General features: G+C 51.3%; 1 protein-coding gene and 1 long non-coding RNA gene across 4 annotated transcripts in view; one reads left to right on the forward strand and one right to left on the reverse strand.

Moving 5' to 3' along the window:
• Positions 1-1,636, reverse strand: part of LOC146396672 (uncharacterized) — a 59,488-nt gene extending 57,852 nt beyond the window's left edge. The window contains exon 1 of the long non-coding RNA XR_014826013.1: positions 1,496-1,636. This is a non-coding gene — a long non-coding RNA (uncharacterized LOC146396672). The remainder of the gene's footprint in view (positions 1-1,495) is intronic.
• A 209-nt stretch (positions 1,637-1,845) lies between these two features.
• Positions 1,846-24,267, forward strand: part of UPB1 (beta-ureidopropionase 1) — a 28,212-nt gene continuing 5,790 nt past the window's right edge. The window contains exons 1-8 of one of the 3 annotated variants that reach the window (XM_084993912.1): positions 1,846-1,986; positions 2,298-2,467; positions 3,926-4,085; positions 8,404-8,575; positions 9,871-9,958; positions 16,649-16,743; positions 18,500-18,661; positions 20,855-21,024. In XM_084993912.1, the coding sequence (XP_084850038.1) occupies positions 9,919-9,958; positions 16,649-16,743; positions 18,500-18,661; positions 20,855-21,024 (467 nt within the window). In that variant the 5' untranslated portion in view covers positions 1,846-1,986; positions 2,298-2,467; positions 3,926-4,085; positions 8,404-8,575; positions 9,871-9,918. The remainder of the gene's footprint in view (positions 1,987-2,297; positions 2,468-3,925; positions 4,086-8,403; positions 8,576-9,870; positions 9,959-16,648; positions 16,744-18,499; positions 18,662-20,854; positions 21,025-24,267) is intronic. The other 2 variants (XM_021074095.2, XM_001929254.7) reach the window with 2 other exon arrangements.

Consider the following 24,267-nt stretch of genomic DNA (forward strand, 5'->3'; position numbering starts at 1 on the left):
GAAATAATTACACAATAGTGTTTGATAAATGCTCTAACAGAGGTATCCATCAAGGGTTAGTGGAATCTAAAATCTCCTGGCGCAAGTGGAGAAGACTTTCCAGAGGAGGTTAAATCTAAGCTGCATCTTGGAGGATGGGGAGGAGTTCACAAAACTGAAGATGGAAGGTCACTGCAGGCAGGGCGCTACTGAATGAGAGGCCACAAAAGATGTTAAGATCTTAGTTTGAGAAGGACAGGTAAGGATAGACATCAGAGGTAAAGAGTTAAGCTGGAAGACTGGCAGCAATTCAAGCAAAAGATGACACAATTGCAGGCATGAGGTGGGAGAGGGAAGGAGTTTAACAAAAACCAGGAGATAAATTTAGCAGAACTGATTGTATGGGGGAAAGAAAGAACATGGAGGAGTTTAGAATGACTACCGAAGGCTTGGCAATGGAGTGGGCAGCGAGGCCATTAACTAAAATAGGAAATACCATACAGAAGAGAGCAGGCAGGAAGAGGGCAGGTTCAGACCCCCCTGCTGCAATCTTTTTTTTTGGCTGCGGCATATGGAGGTTCCCAGACTAGGGGCTGAATTGGAGCTGCAGCTGCCGGCCTACGCCACAGTCACAGCAACGTGGGTTCCAAGCCGCATTTGCAACATATGCTACAGTTTAATGGCAACACCGGATCCTTAACCCACTGAGCAATGCCAGGGACTGAACCCGCGCCTTCATGGATACTAGTCCAGTTCTCTACTGCTGAGCCACGACAGGAACTTCCCCACCCACCCAGCATTCTGAGTGGGCCATGAAGCCTCTCCTTTGTGGTCTTAAATGATTTCCCTTTCTAGGCCAGAAGTCACTCCTTCCCCTGAGCTCCAGAGTTTCTTGTCTACCTTGCGCAAACCGAAGGAGTTAAATCTGCTGCATTTACAAGTCTGTCCCTACCTTAAATCACAGAACAAAGGCATGCAGTCTGGCTGGTCTGTGCATGGCCTTATCTCACAGCCTTAGACCGGAGCCTTCCAGATGCTTCCACGGAGTCTGCACCAGATGCCAGAATCGGCAGTTAGCATCCATCAAAGCAATGACCTAAACCTGTGAGTTAGCAGCTCCCGTAAACTACCTGAAGCATCCGGCCCACAGTACCTGCTTTGAGTTTGTGTTCCCATCTCATCTCCTGGTAAACAACCCTGAGAGGCAGAGAGATTCAGATCCACAGAGGCCTGCGACTGGGGTTCCAGGTTGGCAAGTGGCTGACCAGCTGCCCCTCATGGCACTGCCCTACTGCGCATGAGGCCTGCTCTGTACAGGGGGCTGCACCTTTGGTCGGCTGGGGAGCCACCTGGGCTCTGAGCGACACCTCCAAGGCCCACCCCTCAGGACAAGGCCGTGAGGACACTCACCCACCTGCCATACTGACTGCACGACATTTGGCCGCGTCAACCCCATGGCGGCCAAGTGTCCTTCTGGGACGCACGGCCTGGCCCTGAGGACACAGCCCATCCCTACCTTCATTCCCGCAGGCCGCATCCTCTGTCCCACGCTAGGGCAGGAACCTGGGGTGAGGAGAGCGTGAGGCCAGCACGTGGCCTGGGCCCTTGGGCTGCAGGTGACTGGCTGGCTGAGGCGCCAGGCTCACCAGGCCAGGACGGAAGGGGTGTGGCTGGCGCGTGTTGAAGGAGGTGCCAGGGTCAGTACCATCACGAGGTCCCGAGTGCTGATTGGCTGGGCCCAGGCACGAGGAGGGGGCGTGTCCGCACCTGAGCCTTCCTCTGGCTTTTGGGCCAGAGGAGAAGGGAGGGAGTTCCTGCCAGGCAACTGTCTCCTCCTCTTCCAACTGGAGGCAAAGGGCAGCAGGCAGTTTGGATCGGGACGAGGCAGCTGCAGACACCAGACATGGCGGGGGCCGAATTTGAGTCGCTGGAGCAGTGCTTGGAGAAGCATCTGCCACTCGCAGACCTGCGGGAGGTCAAACGCATCCTCTATGGCAAGGAGACCAGGTGTGGGCCACAGAAGTTGGGGAGGGGGGACTTGGGGTCAAGGGGTGTGGATCTAGGGGACCAGGCAGAGTGCTTCAGGATCTGAAGAGGTCTGTGGAAGCTGGGGTGGGGTAGGGGGGAGTGCAGTCCTGAGTTGGCCAGCAGATTAGGTCTAGGTCTGAGTAGGAAGTCTTGTGTGACAGCTTGGCTTTGGAACCTCAGGGTTGCACAACCCAGGGGTGACCTTTACAAGCCAATTCTCCCCCAGTTGCCTGGAGACAAAGGACAGTTTTTACTCTTCTTGCCTATGACCACCCAACTCTCTTTCCCAGCTTCCAGTGACCAGCTTCTTCCCCAGAACGAGGCCTGTCCCCTGGGTGTCTGTCTATGTCAGTACCTCAGCCCAGAAGCCCCAGCCCTTCCTTCCTGCAGTGACCCAGCTTCTGGTGGATCCTCAGAGGTGGAGGCCTGAGTCTGGTTGGTGAAGCAGCCTTTCCCACTGGCAAGTTACAAGAGTTAGTTACCTCGCTCAGAGCAAGTGGTTGTTCTGCTCCCAACCTGCTGTGTGTATCACTAGGACCTTCTGAGGGAAGTGCAGAGCTGGGCACTGGGCGAACAAAGCTGGAAGACACTTCCCCTGCCACTCTTGTTTCTCTTCATTGTACTTTTCTCAAAGCAACCAGAAAATGTAAATCTTATCCTGTTGCTCCTTTGCTTAAAACTCTAAGGGATTCCCACAGCCCTGAGAATGAAATCCAAATGCTGACCTCATGCAACTCCTGACTAAATGTCCTTCCATGTCCTTGCCCATAACCCCAATCCCACCAGAGTGCTCGTGCCCTGACCTCACAACAGCAGCTTTGAGGTTTGAGGGAGGAATCTGATCAGCTCACCTGAACTGAGGGTGTTGATTGGATCAGAGGTTCCCAACCACCAACTGATGTGGAGTATGGGGGTGGGGCACAGGCCTCAGAGTCACAGGTGTTTTCACTGCTAGTGGATGGTAAAAGTAGAACAGCTGCCTTTGGCAGCGGGCACAATACAGAAGTCTGTCAGGAAGAGCTCTTCATACCCAAAGAGAGGTGCTGGAACCAGATGACCTTTAGGGCTTTCACCGCACCTGGAAAAGCTCATCACAAGGGAGCCCTCTTAGAGTTGAGGCTCCCAAAGAAAGTGTCTTAAATCAAGAGGTGTCTCAGATACTAGGTTTGTTTAAGGATGAAGTGGGCATGCTCTCCTGGGAAAAGACCCAGGTCCAGGGTGTCAGGGAGAGTCTTAGGAAAAGAGAAAGGTTTTCCACATGGTTGACTGGCTGGAGCTCATTCTAGAGCTCAAGGTAAGGACTGTTATGTAAGAAGAACTTCATGGGCACATTTGGATTGCTGCAGAGGCAGCGGGACTGGAAGTAGAGGGAAAAGGAGCCAAATTCTATCTGCGCCCCCCACCTCAGGCCTCTTCTTGGGGCTTGGCTCACAATAACTGAGTAAATGCTTCCCCTTTTGCATTCCTTCTCCTAGTCCCTTTTCTTGGTTCTGTTCCACTCGGCACTGAGCTCTTCCAAGTACTGGAGTATAAACCTTTGTACTTGCCCCATCTGTGTGATTGGGTAGGATTTGGCTAGGAACAGATTGCAAAGTGCAGATATAAAATTAATCATTTAAAAACGCTTCTCCCTTGAGTGGTTCCTGTCATGGCTCAGAGGTTAAGGAATCCAACTAGTATCCATGAAGATGTGGGTTCCATCCCTGGCCTTGCTCAGTGGGTTAAGGATCTGGTGTTGCTGTGAGCTGTGGTATAGGTCGCAGACACAGCTCGGATCCTGCATTGCTGTGGCTGTGGTGTAGTCTGGTGACTACAGCTCCGATTGGACCCCTAGCCTGGGAACCTCCATGTGCCTCGGGTGTGGCCCTACAAAAACAAAAAATAAAATTAAAAATTAAAAACTCTTCTCCCACTTAAGCTCCTGTTCACTCCTCCCCACCTGACTTGGACATGGCTGCCTCTGTGAAGGCCTGATGGACCCGAGTCCTCAGCCCCTCTCCTGGACTACCCCCACCCCCACCCCATGCTCCGTGCAAGACCAGCTTCTCTCCTGATGTTTGGCTGTGCCTGGTGCAAAGGTGATGCTCAGTAAATATTTGCTAAGTGATTGAGCCAAATGAGCCTTTGCCTGAGCCAGACAGATGAAATCCCCAGAGAACGCTGACTCTCAATTTTAAAACAGCCAGAATCAAGAAGCATGTGTTCATTCAACAAGAATTTATAGAGGGTTTGTTTTGTCTTGGGCACTAGGGCAGAAGGATGAGTTAGCTGTGGGTCCTGCCCTTGAAGGGCTTTCTGTCTTTTCTTGGTTGTCCTGCATTGTGGAGAGAGTTTACATGAGCCAGGTTGAGGGGAGGTTGGGAAGGCTTTGTGGGCCATGCTTGAGCTGCATCCTGACAGAGATAGAGGAGTTAGTCTGGAGACAGGAAGAGCTCAGGTCCTCTGGGCCAAGGCGCAGACATTAGGGGATATGCCCATTTGGGGACTAGGTATAGAGTGCTGTGGAGGCCGCCCAGGAGAGGAGGCAGGAATACTTGGCATGGGTCCTGGGAGCTTTTTCTCCAGGAAGGAAGCAGGACTTGTGCTGATAGTGGAGGGAGACTTCAGAGAATTTGCTAGGGCAGGTGAAAGGTGAGGGGGCCTAAAGCAGACAGCATGTCTGGGGGTAGGGACGAGGAAGGGTTCCAGAAGTCTGTGGAGAGCCTGCCTGGCTGGGTGGGGGGTGGGAGTGAGGCTGGTGCCAGCTTCTGGCTTGGACCCTTGGGTGGCTGGAGCAGCTTTGGGGATGGTTGATGGGTGGTGTTAGGGATGATGTAACAGATGACCAAACAATGGGTGGCCTACACCAAAAGAAATGTATTCTTGGCGTTCCCGTCGTGGCACAGTGGTTAACGAATCCGACTAGGAACCACGAAGTTGCGGGTTCGATCCCTGGCCTTGCTCAGTGGATTAAGGATCCAGCGTTGCTGTAGCTGTGGTGTAGGTCACAGATGAGGCTTGGATCCCACATTGCTGTGGCTGTGGCTGTGGCTGTGGTGTAGGCCAGCAGCTACAGCTCCTATTAGACCCCTACCCTGGGAACCTCCATATGCCACGGGAGCGGCCCTAGAAAAGGCAAAAAGACAAAAAAAAAAAAAAAAAAAAAAAAAAGGCATTCTCGTGGTTCTGAAGACCAGAAGTACAAAATCAAGGTATCGGCTGGGTCACAGTCTCCCATAGATTCCCAGGGGAATCCTTCCATGCTGTCTGTGGTTTCTGGTGGCTTCTGGACCCAAAGGGTCCTCTTGGCTTGTGGCATCATGTCTCCAGTCTCTGCCTGTCTTCACATGGTCGTCTTTTCTCCCTGTGCTCTGCCATTTCTTATAAAACCCATCACTGGATTTAGAGTTTACTTGGGAAGGCCAGGGTGGTCTTATCTTGAGACCCTGAATTACATCTGCAAAAACCCTTTTCCAAATAAGGTCCCATTTACAGGTTCCACGTATTAATATGTGGACACACTTTTGGGGGGGCCCACAGTTTAGCCCACCATAGAGGGCTGCAGAGGTGGGCATCAGAGTGGAGGCTGCTGTCCCAGAGATGGCCATTCGGGTGGAGGTGTGGGTGCAGGGTAGGAACCTGGGGAACCCAGCATTCAAGGGCAGAGCAAGTGGAGATGTCATGGGAGACTCCAGAGGTAGAGATGCCAGGATGAGGGACCCTAGGGCCTATGTCAAAGATATGAGCAGGACAAGGACAGAGTGTCAAGTAGCTCAGGGAGATCTGGAAGGATGAGGATAACAGGAGGTCCACTGGCTTTAGCAACCAGAAGCCTGATGGTTCTGGAACAAGAGAGGCCTGTGTAGAACACGCTTCCTTTCTTCCTCCCTCCCTTCCTCTCTCTCTCTCTTTTCCTAGGTTATTTTATTTTATTTATTTTTTTTGGTTTGTTTGTTTGTTTTTGCTTTTTAGGGCTGCACTCACAGCATATGGAGGTTCCCAGGCTAGGGGTCAAATCAGAGCTGCAGCTGCTGGCCTACACCACAGCCGCAGCAACACAGGATCTGAGCCGTGTCTGAGACCTACACCACAGCTCATGAAAGCACTGGATCCTTAACCGACTGAGTGAGGCCAGGGATCGACCCCTTGACCTCATGGTTCCTCGTTGGATTTGTTTATGCTGTACCACGACGACGGGAACTCCCGCTTTTCCCAATTTTTTAATGGGAGAGACTCAAACAGCTGCCATAGTGAATGTGGCAGGACTGCAGGACACAGGGAGAGATGTCCAAGGTATGCACATTGTTAAAATGCAAAAGGTACGTAAATGGAAGACCAGTACCTACAGAAAGATGCCTTTGTATGTGCAAAACACACGCATAGAGAAAAATACTGGAAAGACACAGAAGACATTTTTAAAGGGGCCTTCTCTGAGGTTCTGGACTAGGCTGAGGGTGGGATGGAAGGGAATTCATTTCACATTCAAAGCCCATATCTGCTGTTTTATTTCTTTTTCCTCCATGAATATGTGTTTCTTTTGTAACAAAGTTCTGGCTTAATTATTTAAAATGCTGATGTAAAGAGCCATTAGAGGGGAAAGAGAAGTTCCAGAAGTGAGAGGTTGCCAAGGAAGCAAAGGCTGGGCTTCCTTGGGCAAGGCCTCCCTTGACCCCACTGGAAAGCGAGGGTAGGGAGGGGCAGAGGGGGTGTGGGACCCGGACAGGAAGTGACAGACTCTCCTCCTTAAAGCCGTGGGTGAGGCCACCAGGCTGGAGGCCTTTTAGGATGAGGGGCTGAGGGGCCACCAGTCAAAGAGCCAATTGTAGGAACCAAGGGAGGGTTGGGGGCAGCTGGGAGCCCCCCATGCAAGGTTGTGGCCATTTGCTGGCCACATCCTCCAGCCAGGCCTTTGGTGGGCCCTTTGGTGGGCATAGCACATGGTTAGGGAGTGGAGCCGGTTGAATTCTCGGGATGAAGCGGGTAGGAGTGGGTGATGGAGTGCCTGGAGGGTGGAGAAACCTTCAGATTGTGGCCAGACAGTGGGGGCTGAGGCTAGTGGAGCCCAGAAGGCAATGGAGCAGCTGGGCCTGCATGGCTTCAGGCCTCAGGCCTCAGAGAAGAGGTGGGGAGGGGAATGGAGGCAGGGAGGTTGTGCATCTTGAATATCAGGGATGAGTGTTGATAGAACCATGGGGAGAGCAGACAGCTGGTGGCAGTGGGTGGGGGGAGATGGCCAGAGGCTGAAGGACCCCTTCCAGGTGCAGTTACAACCAGGCTTGCAAACCTTGGGTGAGAGCTCTTCCACCTGATGTCTTCCTGGGTGAGGCTGCAGGCTGAGGATGGCCCACCAGGACCACCTGCATGGTGGCCCTCCTTCCTGTCCCATCCTGACTTGTCCTGGAGGGTGGGGGGCGAGCATCCGCCTGCAGGCGGGGGGCGTCTGAGGCAGTCACGGCAATGGGAGGCACAGTGTGGGCACTGCTGCTATTTCTAACCCACGGAAGCACATGGAACCCTGACTTGTTGAAAAGCAGGCTGATTGTCAGGGGCGGAACCGAGCTCAGAGCTGTCAGGGCCGTCACAGGGCCCCGCCTGGCAGGGGGCGGTGGCAGGGGGCTCGGGCTGACAGGGCTGTGATTTTGAAAGAAACATCTTTAAGAAAGTGATTTAAAGTAGGAGAGAAATATTATTAGATAATGGCTGTCAGGTTATTTTTTGATGCATTCTCTGGGTATTTCATAACCGTCATGCCCCTAGATGGTAAGGCCTTCCTGGCCAGGTGCTGCATCTTGTGCCCCTGCGGATTTCACCCCTGGGCTGGGCACAGAACAGGCGCCAGGTGTTTGCAGTTTGGCCTCTGGTCACTTTGGTGGGAGGTTTTATAAATAATCCACTTGCCTTTGTTAATAAATAAGCCACCAACCAGGATGAGCCCTTCAGCCTTTGGTCTGGATATCCAGGCCCCGCCACACCCTCACCTGGGGCTGCCCCCTCCCCGGTGGGAGCAGTGGGACTGGAAGATGGAGGTGGCCTGAGACTTGTAATCCTTAGCATCAGGTGGCCCCAGGACCTTCTGTCCTGCTGAGAGCCCTGGCACGTCCACCCAGCAGGTTCCTAGCCTCCATCCCTTCTGTGCTGACTGCTGGGATTTAATCCCCCCTGATTTCAGCAGCTCTAACTCACCCTGCCACCCCCTCCCTCTGCCCTCCTCCGCCAGGCCTGCCAGGCCATCTCCCGGCTCAGGTCTGTCAGGACAGGTCCATTCTCCCCCCACCGGGCTTCTTTCCTCCAGCCCTGCCCCAGCTTCCCACGGTGCCCCCAACCTGGGCTGCTCCCCGACCCCTTCTCTGCCTGCTGAGAACTACGCAGGGTGGGGAGAACCTCGTGCAAATCCTCCTCCTCCTCCTTCCCACCTAGGGAGCTTAACCTGCCCAGAGGTGCTTTTGAAGCCGCCACCAAGGGGGACTTCGAGCTGCTGGGCTGTGCCTTTGAGGCCGTAGAGGAGCAGCAGAGGCGGCCCCGGACTGTGCGTGTGGGGCTTGTTCAGAACAGAACCCCCCTCCCCGCGGACACTCCTGTGGTGAAACAGGTTTGACCTCTTTTGACCGTAAATATATAAATACATAAATGGGTGGCGCCCACTCTGTGTTTTGAACACGACCATGGTCCCCGGTGGGGCATGGGGTGGTCACCATGACGCTCTGCCTGGCTTCCCTTCTCTCCAGCCACATCTCACATCTCTGGCTTCTACCCTTCCTCTGCCTTCCTCTCACTCCTTCTCTACCTTCTGTCCACCGCAACTGAGCTCAAGTTCCATTTCCCGGTTGGGAGGGGGCCCTTCTGGCTCAAGCGCTCTCTGGGGAGCCTGCCTCTTGGGGCTCCTGCTGGCGCATACCAGTCGGGACCTGCCTGTGTCCCAGCTTGGATCCTAAGTGGGGACCGCCCTCCCCATGGCCGCAGTGTATCTCCTTGGCTATCCCAGACTGTCAGGTCCTGGAGGGCAGAGACTCTGTGCTCACCCCACACCCTGGCACCCAGCAGATGTGGGGAAGCTTATGCACACAGTCCCTGGGGGTGGGGGTGCTTGAGGGGGGACGGAGTATAGGGAAGCACTTGTGCTCTCTGGGTTTTCAGCCTAGTCTCCTGCTCTGTCTTTGAACACACACTTCTGAATGTCCCCAGAAAGCCAGCCATGCTGAGGATTCCATCCTCCTGCTCCCAAGGTGCTTGTGGGGTCATGGGAATGACAGGAAGTGGGGGGAATGTGATAGCACAGGGGAACAGCACAGCTGAGGGGCACCTGTAGGCCAGGGAGCACCCGGGGTCCTCGTCACCAGGAAAGCCACCCTTCGCTGAACATGTGGATAACACCTGCAGGGAATTTGGGGTGGGAGGGAGCACAGCTGGGAGAGGCAAGTCATGGGAAGGTAGGATACACACAGGAGGGTAGAAGTGGCAGGACAGCGTCCCTGGTAATAAGTGAACCATGCCTGGGGCCATGGGAGCAGTTTGCCCTGGGTGGTGGGGGGGATGGTTGTGGCATGGGTGGCCCCTCCCACGGTAAGCAGCCCCCATCCTCACATGCCCCTCCCAGCAATCCCATGAGGCAGGCCCAGCTCTCCCCATTCTTGAGGCAAGGAAACTGAGGCCCAGGGGATGTCATTCAGTATGTGGGGTCCCCAAGCACATACCCCTGCCTTTTCCTGCAGATTTCAGATCTGAGGACAGTGACCAGGATCAGGACATACCAGGACATCCCACCTCCTCATCCTCTTGCACCTGGCTGGGTGGGGGTTCTCACTGCCCCTCCTTGGGATGAGTTCTGAAAATGGTCTCAACCAGTAGAACTCAGTGGGTTCTAATCCTTGCTTTGTACTTTGCCAGGTCACTGCCCTTCACAGACGTATCGCGGCCATTGCAGAGGTGGCTGCCATGTGTGGAGTCAACATCATCTGTTTCCAGGAGGCGTGGAGTAAGTCTCTCTGGGGGTGCTCTCTGCCACCTGCAAACACTGCTGCCTTGACTCCATGCTGCCAGGAGGATCTGCTACTTAAAAAATTCCTTAACATTTCTTAAAATCTCCTCTTTTTTTTTCTCATCTCTGGCAAGGTTCATTGTCCACAGTCCTTCACTCTCCTGAGGTGCCCTCCCCCTCCCCCGACCTTTAACCCTGCTCAGTGGATCTTGGATCTCAGCTCAAAGCCCATGTAAAGTTGTGTCCCTGTTAAATACTCCTGCTACTGTGTACCTTTTCTTTTCTTTTTTTTTTTTTTTAATGTTTTTTTTTTCTTTTGGCTGCACCTGAGGCATCAGAAGCTTCCAGGCCGGGGATCAAACCCAAGACACAGCAGCAACCTGAGCCACAGTAGTGACAATACCGGATATTTAACCTCCTGAGCCACAGGGGAAATATTCCATGTGCCTTTTCATTATCTTACTTTTTTATCTTTATCACAGTTATACATTCTCATGGTTTCGAGTCAAATGGGTCTACAAGGTCTATTACCAAAAAATAGCTCTCCTCTCCTAAGGAGCCAGGAAGCAGCTACATCCTGCTCTCAGCTGGTCCTTTTGGGATTTACCTTTGCTCGTATGGCTGCTTCCTAATTATTCAGTTTTGCATCCTCTGTCAACTTGCCCCAATGGAAGGAGACAGTGGAGTCCTTGGCCTCCTCCTGGCCCCTCTACCTTGCCTGGTCTGGTAGAGCAAGACCATCTTGCTCTGCCATTCTTGGCCAAGATTCAAAAGAAATTGCTTTGATTTATTTTCCCAAATAGCTCTCTGTCTTCCTGGAGTTTTCTATTTACTGAAAAGTCTACCCCAAATGTTCTGCCAGTTCCCTAAATCCCCTTTAGAGGTTTAGACATGTGAAAAACTCTGTTGGGTAGACTTTTTGAAACATTGCATATCTGAAAATATGTTCCTCCTACAACTTGCTGGGTCGTTTGGTTGGGTATAGAATTCTGGGTTAGAAATCATTTTCCTTCAGACTTGTGGAAATTTTCCTTCAGTTTGCTCTATGTCTTCTGGCTTTGGGGCTTGTTGACTAGTCTAAAGCCAGTTTTTTTTGGTTTTTTTTTTTTTTTTTGTCTTTTGTCTTTTGTTGTTGTTGTTGCTATTTCTTGGGCCACTCCCATGGCATATGGAGGTTCCCAGGCTAGGGGTCGAATCGGAGCTGTAGCCACCAGCCTACGCCAGAGCCACAGCAACGCAGGATCTGAGCCGCGTCTGTAACCTACACCACAGTAAAGCCAGTTTTGATTTATGCCCCCATTGTATATGGCCTGTTTATTTTTCTCTGAAAGGGTGTAGGGTCTTCTGGTTTTCTCTAATATTTTGAAATTTCATAATGATGTACCACCGTACATGTATATTTTAATCTATTGTTCTACACGCTCAATAGGTTCTTTCAGATCTAGGGGCGGTTTTTACATTGTTTCATTAGTGATTTTCTCCATTTTCTTCTCTCCTCTTTTTCTTATACTCCCTTTTATTAAGATGTTGAAACTCTGGACTAAATCCTGAGCTTTCTTTTGTATTTCCTCCTGTTTTTTTCCTCTCTTTGTCTTTCTGCTTAATTTTTTGGTGAATTTTATCTAATTTGTCAATCAGCCTTCTATTCAGTCTTTTGTTTCTGCTGTCAGATTTTGAATTTACAAGATTCTTTTGGTCTGAAATTTCCTATTTTATCACATCCTGTTCTTGTTTTAGAGTTGTAATATCTTATCTCTGAGGATATTTAGTAATTTTTTTCCCTGCATCATCCCTAGTTACTCCAGATTGGCCTCTGTATTCCCCCTGACTGCTTGTGTCTTCAGAACTGGGGTTTACAGGCTGATTGCAAGCTCTGAATTTGTGGGAGAGGGCTCCTCCACTGGGTTTCATGATAGCGTAGCCAGGATTAGCTCTTTGTTAGGAAATCCTTCACAGTAAAATCCACAGGTCCTTTTTTCAGATGCTCAGATTCCCCAAAGATGATTCTTCTCATTTCCTGCCCAGAGGAGAAAGAGGGCAGGAGGCCATGATGCTGGTGTTTACTTAGTCCCTTGTTTTTATTGCTCTGCCCCCTTCATCTGGCCCAGTTTCCACAAGGCCAGAGACCCTCTGTTTAATTGTTCCTGGAGAGTGAGCCTCCAGCTGGGGTGAGAGAGGCATGCCCCAGCCTCTTGGAGCAGGGGAGGGATCTGACCCCTTCTTAAGTAGACTCCAACAATCCTACTTGTTTAGCTCCCCTCCTTCTTCCCCATCCGTAGAGCCATTCACTGCCTCTGGCTCCTGAGCTTTTAAGAGGTCTGTGCTGGAGAGTGGGGGGCTTCCTGGCCTCCTCCACTGCTAGGTGGGGGCTCAGTGTTCTCAGATTCACTAAGATATCTCCACGTTTCCCATGTTTTGTTGCTTTCATTCCTGTCTCAGTGCCCCAGCCTTGTGGGTTTTTACCTGTGATTAAAAATCCCTTTACTAGGAGCTCCCTGGTGGTCTAGTGGTTAGGATTCAGCACTTTTACTGCTTTGGCCTGGGTTCAGTCCCTGGTCTGGGAACTAAGACCCCTGCATCAAGCCCCTGCACACCATGGCGGGGAGGAGCTTAAAAAAAAAATCCCTTTACTGTGGTTTGGTGAGGTTTCAGGAAAGGGCAAAGGTGTGTGTCCAGTCTGCAACCCCACCTCCCATCCCGACCCAGAGGATCATCATCACATTCTTTGCATTTCTCGTTGCACCTGTTCTTTCATTCTTGTATGGTGCTTTTGATTTGTCTGCCTCTGCATTAGACTGAAAACTCCACATGGTCATTGCCTGGGATAGGTGTTTATTTTTCCCACCCCAATACCCTATTTTTTTTAACATTAATTTTTTTTTCTTTTTAGGGATGCACCTGTGGCGTATGGAAGTTCCTGGGCTAGGAGTTGAATCTTAGCTGCAACTGCCAGCCTATGCCACAGCCATGGCAACACCAGATACAAGCCATGTCAGCAAGCTATGCTGGATCTTGTGGCAACACCGGATCCTCAACCCTCTGGGTGAGGCCGGGGACCGAACCCACATCTTTATGGATACTAGTTGGGTCTTAACCTGCTGAGCCACAATGGGAACTCCAATGTTAAAAAAATTTAATCTAAAACATGCATACTGTTTATCAGTACTGGCAGGTGTACAATTCATCAACATTGAGTACATTTGCAAAAATGTATAACCATCAGCACTGTCTATACTCAAACTTTTTCATCATCTCCAGCCAAATTCTGTACTCATTTAACAGTAACTCCCCTTCATCTCCCACCTCCATAACCTCCATTCCACATTCTGTCTCTGTGAATTTTTCTATTCTAATGTAAGTGGCATCATACAGCGTTTGGACCTTTGTGTCTGGCTTGTTTCTCTGAGCAGAATGCTTTCAAGGTCCATCTAGGTTGTTGAACAGGTCAGAATGTTCTTCCTTTTTATGGTTGTATAATATTCCATTGTCTGGTTGGACCACATTCTGTTTATCCTTTCCCCTACCCCTATTTTATCTTTAGGAGCTTGAATAATCCCTGGTACGTACATGACTGACACTAAAAAATATTTATTAGGTGGTTTAACCAACTTCTTCCCTTTCTTGGATCTGAAAAACTCCCACTCACCTATCAAGGCCTTGCACAGACTTTCCCTCCTGTGGGGGACCCTGGGGACTCCCCTACACAGAACAGAGCACTTTGTGGTGACATGATGCCATGCCAGGGTTCCAATTCAGTGCCCATCTGGGCTGGCAGCTCCTGAGGGCAGGGCAGGCCTAAATCTGACATGTTGTTTCCATGAATGGGGAGCCCCCTTTCTCTCTGATTTGAAAACTGTGGTTGGAACTTTGCAGCCAACCTCCCCCAACCTCCTTTCCACGGCTTCTTTTGAAAGTTTGCTTACTTGACAGCAGTTGTGCAAACAGGAAAAGAAGCCATTAAAATGGAAATGGGGAAATTTGGAGAGCTTAGCAACCTGAAATGAAATCGGAAAGGGAGGTTTTATTCTCTTGGGGCATCTGAGTCTCTCCTAATGGTTTGAAAGCTAAGAGGGGGATGGTGATTAAGGCTTGGTCCTTGTTATCAACAGCTTTCTTGTGGGTTTCCTTAAAATAGCTCATCCCTCTTCATCAAAGGAGCCTGGGGAGTCTTGAGCCTGGTGCCAGGCCCCCCGGGACTGTTGCTGGCAGACCTGCTGCCCACTTAGCTGTCTCCGTGTACCACCACCCCGAGCTCCTGAGATGGTGGGGTGGTCATTGCAGGACCAGGCTCCCTGGGTCTGGAAGGAATTGGGGGGGTTGCTGATGCTTCTCTGAGAAATGAGGGGAGTCACACTGCCTTTTCAGAGATATGGGGGACAAGCTGCCTGTTACCAGGCCTGGCACCATACTGGGTACATGGCCATGTTGGGGAAAGGGGGTTACATGATTATCCCCAAACAGGCCACACACCCCATGCGGCGACCAGCACATCACACAGTCTCCCAAAGACCTTCCCTGCAAGCTGGTCCCTTTCAGAGTGGCCCAAACAATAGCAAGCTTGTGGAACAGTCTCCCCTGAAATAAATGGACTTGGTTATTGGGAGGAGGCAGATCTAAGAGCACAGTCCTGGAGACCCTAGTGGCGCAGTTGGTTAGGGATCCGGCATAGTTGCTGCTGCAGCACGGGTTTGATCCCTAGCCCAGGAACTTCCACTTGTTGGCAGCATGGCCAAAATTAAAAAATAAGGAGCACAGTTCTCCCTCAGTATCTACAGGGATTGGGTCCAGGACTCCCACCTCTGTGGATGTCAAAACCCAGGGATGCCCAAGGCCTCTTATCTACACACATCCTACTTTAAAACTTTAGATCATCTGTGGGTTACTTATAATACCTAGTGCAGCATAAATGCCAAGTAAAAGAGTTGTCTGTGCCTGGCAAATTCAAGTTCTGCTTTTTGGAACTTTGTGGATTTTTTTTTTTTTTTCCAAATATTTTCCACCCATAGTTGGGGGAACCTGCTGGTGCAGCAGGCTAGCTGTATACAGAATTGGTCCAAACAAGGAATTCAGGGCTCCAAGTCAAGGAGAAAAAGATGAACAGCTCAGCAGGAGGTGGGCAAATGGTAGGGACCAGGTCAGCTGGAGGATGAATCTAGGAAGGCCAGTGGCCCCGAGGCCAGGCGTTCAACCTGACTGGTGATACCGGGAACTCAAAGCCCATCCCAGGGAGATCCCAGCTCACGTTGTCAGGCTAATGTCAAAGTGCATGGCCAGCCAAGGCTGAGGAGCCCTGGGACACACTCAGCCAGAGGTCCCTGGTGTCCACCCCCATTGCAGCCCCTCCCCCCCCCCAAGGAAACCACCTCAGCATGCGTGTTCTTTGATGTGTGACTATGTATATGTACCTGCTGTCTGGAAAAAAAGGCAAACAAAAATCAGTTTGGAGTTTCCACTGTGGCGCAACGGGGTCAGTGGTGTCTTGGGAGTGCTGGGATGCAGGTTCGATCCCTGGCCCGGCACAGTGGGTTCAGGATCCGACCTTGCTGCAGCTGTGGTTTAGGCCACAACTGTGGCTCTGATCTTATCCCTGGGCCTGGAAACTCCATATGCCAAGGGGCGGCCAAAAAAGAAAAAAAAAAAATCCATGAATTTAACAAAATTTCGTATGGAATTAGCCCCCTAGTAGCATCTAGTCAGAGATCACAGAAATAAGGCTTTTGCCATGAGGAGTACTCAACGCATCCAGTAGTTCCCAAACTTCTGATGGGGTTTTCTGGTTCCTGAAGAAGCCCATCTGTCCCTAGTGGGAGGAGCCTTCCTGTGGTGACATGCTGGGGGTCCCAGTGCCACCCTCACCGGCCCTTTGATGCAGACCCCAAGGAACCTCAGCTGTGGTCTCACCAACCTGCATCTCGGCCAGCTGCTTGGAAACAGTTTCTGGCTGTACTTTTTGCAAAAAAAAAAAAAAAAAAAAAAGTATTTTTAAAATTGTGGTAAAATAGACATAATGTAAAATTTACCATTTTGGCCATTTTTCAGTCTATAGTTCTGTAGCAGTTAAACATGCACATTTGTAGCATAACCATCTCCAGAACCTTCTCCCCTTCTCAAATTAATACTCTGTCCCCACAAACAACCCATTCTCTACTTCCCCAGCCCCTGGAACCTACCTTTCTGCTTTCTGTTGCTGTGACTTTGCCTATGCTGGGGACCCCACCTGAGTGGAATCTTAACAGCATTTGTCCTTTGGTGGCTGGCTTATTTCACTGAGCATCATGTCTTCAAGAAGGTTCACCCATGTTGTAGCAAGTGTCAGAATTCCCTTCCTTTTGAAGGTTGACGAGTGTTCCATTGAATAAATGGACCATATTTTGTTAATCCCTTCATGCCTTGATGGACACTTGGGTTGTTTCCATCTTTCGGCTGCGGCCAGTCACGCTGCTGTGAACGTGGGGATGCAAGTTCAGTGTCCTGCTGCAGCTGCTCTTAGGACTGCTCAAAGGACGCTTGGCTGCTCCCTTGCTTTCACCATGAGGCCCAAAGGGTGGGGTTGGCCTGACATCCATGGCCAGGGACAGGCCTCAGAAGCTGGGGAAGCTCTTCCCCATGGAGACCCTCCTCTGGGCTCAGGAGCCCTCGCAGAGGCCATGAGCTTGGACATGATGCTGACCTCTCCTCTATCCATAGCCATGCCCTTTGCTTTCTGTACGAGAGAGAAGCTCCCGTGGACAGAATTTGCCGAGTCTGCAGAGGATGGACCAACCACCAGATTCTGTCAAGAGGTAGGACATGAACTGTTTTCCACCGGCAGCAGCAGCCGCCCGCACACAGGTCATGGAGCAGGGCCGCAGCTGCCAGGGGCGGCCCTTCTCCATGGAAAAGACACCCATTTGGCTCTTGCTTTGCCAGATAAGAAAAGATACAGCTGTTTACTGCCCCCTCCTCCTTTTTAGTACACTTTCACTTAAAGTCATAGTTTCAGAGCCAATGGCCCTTAGTGGCCTTTTAAGTGAGGCATCTGCAGCCCAGGGTGGTGGTGGTGGGGGTTGACTCCCCTAGTGGGGTTTGCAGCTGGCAAGTAACACAGTTGGCACATGGGGACGGGATCACCCATGTCCAGAACTCTGCTTTTCCATGGACTGTTTGCCTGAGTGACATGAGCCTTTCCGCATAGCCTGTCTCATCAGTGTGGAAATTGGGCTTCACATGTCTGTATTAAGACCTCCGAACGCGTGTATCTGATCCCATGTATATGAATTGTCCAGAATCAGCAAATGCACAGAGGCAGAAAGCCGATTAGTGGTTTTTTTTGGGGGGGGGGAGCACTAGGAGGGCGGGGGCATGGGGAGTGACTGCTCATGGGGATGGGGTTGCCACTGGGGATGATGAAAATGTTCCAAAATTAGGTTGTGGTGATGGTTGCACAAGCCTCGATGTACTGAAAACCACTGAATGGCCACTCAGAAAGAATGGACTGCAGGCTCTGTGAATTCGATCTCAATAAAGCGGCCATCCATAAAACCCCATGACATTCCAAGAGTGACTTAGCCTTTGTCCCACCTCAGAAAAAATAACTGCTTTCATTTCTCCCCGTCCCATTACAGACTTTGTACAGATACTCGGGGGTTTTTAACAGAACTGGAATCCTTGTGATTCTGTCAATGTGTTGTAATTTGAAACATCAGTCTTCTCAGTCTGTAGGGAAAAACCTCAGCCACCAGGTTGTGGATTCCATGCTGTGACAAAAAGAGGAAGGGGACTGGTCAGGAGGCAATGGCAGATGACACACCTGGACCAGGGAGGGAGGAAGAAAGAGCAGAGGGAGAATGGGATGGGCATCTGGCCCCGGGGATGCCTGTCCGCATCCGGGGGCCGCTGACTCATGACCGCCTGGCAGGGCTCAAAGCCACACCTTCTGCCCACCTGGCCTGGCCTCTCTCCTAACTTTGAGGCCAAAGGTAATGACGGGCTGGCTGGAGTTGATGACAGATGATTGGTTAGGGCTCCTCATCCTAGTCACCAGGTCCTGACATTCTTTCTTGATACAAAAGGAATTTGGTATCAACACGTTGGGTTTGGTTTAGTTCTTTTTTTTTTTTTTTTGTCTCCTTGGTATAGATGAGGCATATGATGATTTTTAAAATTTTTATTTTTCCTTTTTTTGGCTGTGCCTGCAGCATGTGGAACCCACACCACAAGCTGCCACCTAAGCCACTACAGTGATGATGCAATATCCTTAATCCACTGCACCACCAGGGACCTCCCACTAGTTCTGTTTTCATTTTTGAGGAATTGCCATACTGTTTCTCATGGCAGGTGCACCATCTTACACTCCCACCAACAGTGCACAAGGACAGTGACAATTCTTTTTTAGTTAAATTTGGCCGTCAGGACAACATGGGCATTTAGTCTTCCAAAGAGCAAATGCAAAGAGAGCTCTGAACCCAGCCTAGTTATCTAGGAGGGTAATTGAATTCCTCCATAAAAATTTATGACAATTGATTCAAAAATAGGACTATACTATGTTCATTTCTCCAGCTGTCGCGGAAGCATGGCATGGTAGTGGTGTCCCCCATCCTGGAGCGTGACGTGGAGCACGGGGACGTCTTGTGGAACACAGCCGTGGTGATCTCCAACTCGGGAAAGGTCCTGGGGAAGACAAGGAAAAACCACATCCCCAGAGTGGGTGATTTCAACGAGGTGAGCGTCCCTCGGGTGACCAGCCCGACTGGAAGGCAGTGCGCCTGCCCCTCTGGGGTCTCCCCAAGTTGCCCTGCGGGATGCCCTGGGATTCCTGGGTGAGTCCCAAACACAAAGGGCTATTTTCTTTAATATTCCCTGATTTGGGAGAGGTTCCTGGTGGCTCAGCGGGTTAGAGATCTGACGTTGTCATTGCTATGGCACAGATTCCATCTTTGGCCCAGGAATTTTGCATGCTGCAAGTGCAGCCAAAAATCTATTTGTCCTTTGATTTGACCTCTTGGAATTATTCTTTAAGATAAGTAGTACATAAATTGAAAGCAAAATAAATAGTGCACCAGTGTGAAATGATTCCCTTCCAGCTCTGAGTTCCTCATCTGATACAGTCGAGTCCTCACTTAAGGGGTAGACGTCCTTTGCTGAGGCTCCTGTGGGGTCTGAGGTGGCCACCTCAATGTGTTGGGTGACGAGGGAATGTGTGTCTGGGCACAGGTGTATTGGCTGGGGCCTCATGCTCATGATTAGGGTGTGAACCAGGGGAGCTCTTTTGGTTGGTGCCAGTCATGGGTGGAGAGGGCGAAGGCAGGTGGGTGTTTGAGGTGGGAAATGAATCCCACCTAGTGCCCAAGCTGTGAGGTGTGAACTTGACCCACAGTAAGTACAACTGTTCAGGATAGGATGTTCCCATCCTTGCTGCCCTCCCTGGTTGTGGGGATTGCAGCCTCTCTTGGGATGGTCAGGATGTGCTGAGCTGACCAAGGCTCCCTGGGGAGACAGAGGAGCCCAGTGTTGCCCAGCGACAGCTGGAGGTGGGGTGGGAAGACGCGCCCCTTACCTGTTTACCCTGGATTAATCTTTAGCTCTCCCCAGATAGTGCCGGGCTTTTCTCAGCACACCAGGATCTGCCCGTGTCCACCCTGTGCACATCCTGGTTGTTGCCTGGCTCTGGTGAATTGAAATTAATGTGGCGGGGGGGGGGGTGTCCCGTTGTGGCTTAGCAGGTTACAAGCCTGACTAGTATCCATGAGGATGTGGGTTCAATCCTTGGCCTTGCTCAGTGGGTTAAGGAGCCGGCTTGCTGTAAGCTGTGGTGTAGGTCACAGACTCAGCTCAGATCTGCATTGCTGTGGCTATGGTGTAGGCCAGCAGCTACAGCTCCTATTCGACCCCTAGCCTGGGAACCTCCATATGCTGCAGATGTGGCCCGAGAAAGCAAAAAAAATTAAAAAATCAGAAGGAAAAAGAAATGAGAGGAGGCAAAAGGCAGAGAGCAGATCTGTTTGGGACCCTGACCATCACCCCAAGGGGGAAGGAGGAAAGGGAGTGGGAGGACTGTGTGTGCCCCCTTCTACCTGCTATGCAGGGACCCCCTTGATCCCTGGCAGGGCACCCAGGAAGCTTCATGGAGAAAGGCGCTGTCAGAATGGGCCTCCAGCCTTGGACTGGCCTTCGTCAGCCAGGCAGGTCACTTGCCCACTGGGCTGCAGTGTCCCCCACCCCTAGAGCAGAAGGCAGGCAGCTGTGGACGTGCCCTGTCCCTTCAGCCCTAGCCTTCCTATGGGGACAGGTGCTTGGTGAGGACACTGACACCACATACCTTAGCCTCTAGTGGTACCGTGATTAAAACCTCACCCAAGTTGGAGTTCCCATCATGCCTCAGTAGAAATGAATCCAACTAGCATCCATGAGGACTCAGGTTCGATCCCTGGCCTTGATCACTAGGTTAAGGATCCAGCGTTGCCGTGAGCTGTAGTGTAGGTCGCAGACTCAGCTCAGATCTGGCATTGCTGAGGCTGTGGTGTAGGCCGGCAGCTGCAGCTCCAATTGGACCCCTAGCCTGGGAACCTCCATATGCTGCGGGTGTGGCCCTAAAAAGACAAAAAGGGAAAGAAAAGAAAGCTCACCTCAGTCGATCCTTGAAATACTGTGGAAAGTTGCTTTGGAGGTTTTTTAATGTGTCACCAGAGAAATTGTGGGTAAATGCTGAAACCATGGTGATTTCCCTTGTATTACTTATTGTTACTGTGAGTCTTCGGGGTTGGGGGATGTTTTTCAGTGAATTGAAATTGTGGAACTTAGAGTCATCCCAGGAGTATGACTGTTGGCGTATGGGTGATGTTTTGCTTTTCTGGCAAGTCAAAGGACAGGGACAGTTGGCAGCTCAGAGGCGCTGACATGGCCTTTGTCTTTCAGTCCACTTACTACATGGAGGGAAACCTGGGCCACCCCGTGTTCCAGACCCCATTCGGGAGGATCGCCGTAAACATCTGCTATGGGCGGCACCACCCCCTCAACTGGCTCATGTTCAGCATCAACGGGGCCGAGATCATCTTCAACCCCTCGGCCACCATTGGGGTGCTCAGGTACATGGCATGAGGGACTTGGGGAGCTGGGCTGCGGGGCTTAGAGGCAGGTTCGGCAAAGAGCGGGTGGGGGCCGACTTCCAGGACTGCCAGTGAGGCAGCTGAGCCCTGGGCTGGTGTGCTGTGTGGTTAACAACTTCTTTGTGAAAAGCACTCGAAGCATCCATTGTGATCCCCCCAAAAGAGCTGCTCACCTGTAAAATACCGTCCTTTGCTATGACGATATCTCAGATAATAATCATCACCCCATAGCTGTCTGGACTGGGGCCTGGGCACAGGAGGTGCTGGCCAGTCTCAATTCCCCTCCTGTTACAGCTGTGCTCCTGGAGGAAGGGGAGGGGGTGTGACAGCTTAGGATTCCTAAGCCTCACATCTGCAGAGTGGGGAGTGTGGAGGGCAGACCTCTGGACGAGGGGAGCTGAGGGGAGGGCTCAGAGCTGAGAGGGTCCTTACTCTTAGGTGGTAATGGCTCTGGAACCTGTTTTTAACCAGTCAGGTGTTTTCTTTTTCTAATTTTTAATTTTTTTTGTCTTTTCTAGGGCTGCATCCTCAGCATATGGAGGTTCCCAGGCTAGGGGTCCAATCAGAGCTGTAGCCGCCAGCCTCCACCACAGCCACAGCAACACGGTATCCGAGCCACATCTGCGACCTACACCACAGCTCACAGCAATGCCAGATACTTAACCCACTTAGCAAGGAGGTGTTTTCTTTTTCTAAAACCCAACCTGTGTTTATGTGTCAGCCTCACCCCTGAGCAAAGAGAACTGTTGCGATCAGGGCAGCCTCGGGCCCCTCACTGAATAACAGCAGGCATCCGAGATGACTGAGCTGCAAATTCCCTCTCCCCAGCAGCTGAGCTTTTGGGTGGTTTCCAGTTTTGCATCATCAAGTACCAGAGCTCTAGGAATCTGCTGCAAATATCTTTCTCCCCAGTTCACTTCCTCCACAGACCCATTCCCAACTGGGGAGATGCTGGCGGCCAGCAGGGTGGTGCTGGGAAGGGGGTGTCCTGGTCCAACATGGGGGAAGCTGGGGGAGTTCTGGGGAGCAGCCTTGAGTTCCCTGTTGGCCCACACCTGTCATTCTTGTCCTCATTCTGGACAAAATTTCAGTCAATTTTCTTCTAAATATCAGGACACAGCAATTACTCTACATTTCTCTTAAGCACAAGCACAGTGCCCCCTTCTCGAGAGGGATATCCCTCAGCAGCCTGATGAGCATGTGGGTCCCTTACCAAGGCAGAAGCCAGCCCCCTCTGCTCCCTCAGACCTGCCACCTGGTCCGTGCCCCTGAAGGACCTGTCTGTGTCTGGGTGGGGGGGCACTGCAAGGCAGAGGGCATAGTCCCATCTTGGTTCTCCCCTTGGAGACTCTCCTGGGGCCTCCTGGCAGCTTGACCACTATGACTGCATCTGCTGGCGGTTATGACAAAAGGCTATTCTTGGTCATCCAACAGGTCTGGGCGCCCCTCCACCCCCCGAGCAGTCCCCTCCTGTGCCAGACCTTCATCAGCTCCCTTCCCTAAAGGGGTTCCTGGAGGACCCGGGAGCCAGTGCCCAGCCTGAGCTGCTCTAGGGCCTTATCCTGGTCTTGGAGGCCACCTCCCTGTCCACACCCCTTGGCTTTTATGAGCCCCAATGAAGCCAACAGAAGTGCCTCAATGTAATATGCTCATAACAACCCACATCCTCAGCAGCCCGTGAGGCTTATTAAATATTATTGATCTTCCTTTCTCAGCCAACAGAGGTCCAGCTCCAAGGTTGTGGCACTGCCGGCAGTTAAGAGATTGGCAGGTCTTTGGGAAACAGTTTGTTTCATGAGCTCCCACGATGCTTGACCAGATAATTATAGTCCAAAAACCTTGGCCGCGGAATCATCTGTGAGAGGAGGGAAAGACTGCCTGTGTGGAGATGTTCCCAGCAGTGTGATTTACAGAGAGGGGAAAGCTGGCAGGAAAGAGGTCAGGGTCAGGTGACCTCCAGCCCATCTTCTCTGTAAGCTGCACCGCCGCTACAAGGAGTCATTGTGGAGGTGATGCAGCAGGGTGACAAAAGCTGTGAGCAAAACCATGTTCTAGGTTGGGGTCAGAACTCTATAAAGTTTGTTGTTGTTGTTTTGCTGAGGATGATAGAGGGTGGAAAAATTACAGCAGGTGATTCACTAGGATGGTGCATTCGGGTGAGTTTTTTTAAAATGCTGAGTGATTATTTGTGGACTTGATGGTGAGTGTTTACAAGCACGATGCCAGGCATAGCCCCACCAGCTGTGCACAAGCATCACAGCTTCCAGAAGGATCCATCCCCTTCCCTGGCATCTCCTGCTTCCTGTATCAGAGCCCCCATATGCACATGAGCATGCACACATACACAACTGCGCGCACACACATGCACACACGCATGCACAGATATACACACATGGTCACGTGCATACATGTTCATATGCAGGCGCACACATGCATGTGCTATAGGTTGACAGGGTATTCTCATTTGGAGCGTCCCACAATTGTAAGCACCCCAGAGAGGCAAAGAGCTTTTGATAAACGGAGTCATTCTGACAATCCATGCAGCCCGTGTGGTTGAAGGTTTCTGCCACGGGTGCATGTTAATCAGAAAGTCAGTCCCCCCACCCACCCCTCGCTGCCTTTAGCCTTCCCACTGTGATCCTTTTTAGTGCCCTGTAGATGCTGCATTGCGAAGGTGGCAGGTGTCCCCCATCTCCCTGCTGGGCTCACCAGGAACCTCTGGCTTGTTTTGAGAGCCTCCATTTTATTGCCCAAGCTGTGGGCTTGGGTCCCACACTCTGCACCCTCCCTGGAGAATTGCCAGAAAGATGTTTTATGGCATTCACCCTGCAACTGTCTGTTTAATTCCTGAAAATGTCAGTGTTGGGCGTGTTTCTGTAGAAATCCTTTCTTCAAAGTTTTGTCAGCTTGACTTAGCAGCTGAGGGGAGAAAGGCAGCAAAGTGAGGTCCCTCAATCAAGACTGTGGGGGTTTTTTTCCCCCCAAAGTAGTGAATCCTCCTGAGAATTAGACTTGTGACAACCACCCCCCCACCCTTTCCACCTACTCACTGGTTTCAACCAGGTGCAGGCTGACAGGAGGAAGGTTCCAAGGCTCTCTCTGCTCCCAGCACTCAGTGTTTCTAAGTGGGTATCACATCTGTCAGTCCAGAATCCTAATGAGATTGTTCCCCAGACAGGAGGAGATAATTAGTTACAAGAAGGCCCACCGACTTCCATGGAG

Source organism: Sus scrofa, chromosome 14 (assembly GCF_054392235.1).
Source record: "Sus scrofa isolate SSC_HxYL_T2T_F1_AM1 chromosome 14, Sscrofa_HxYL_maternal_Yorkshire_Landrace_v2.0, whole genome shotgun sequence".
Classification (NCBI taxonomy): Eukaryota; Metazoa; Chordata; class Mammalia; order Artiodactyla; family Suidae; genus Sus; species Sus scrofa.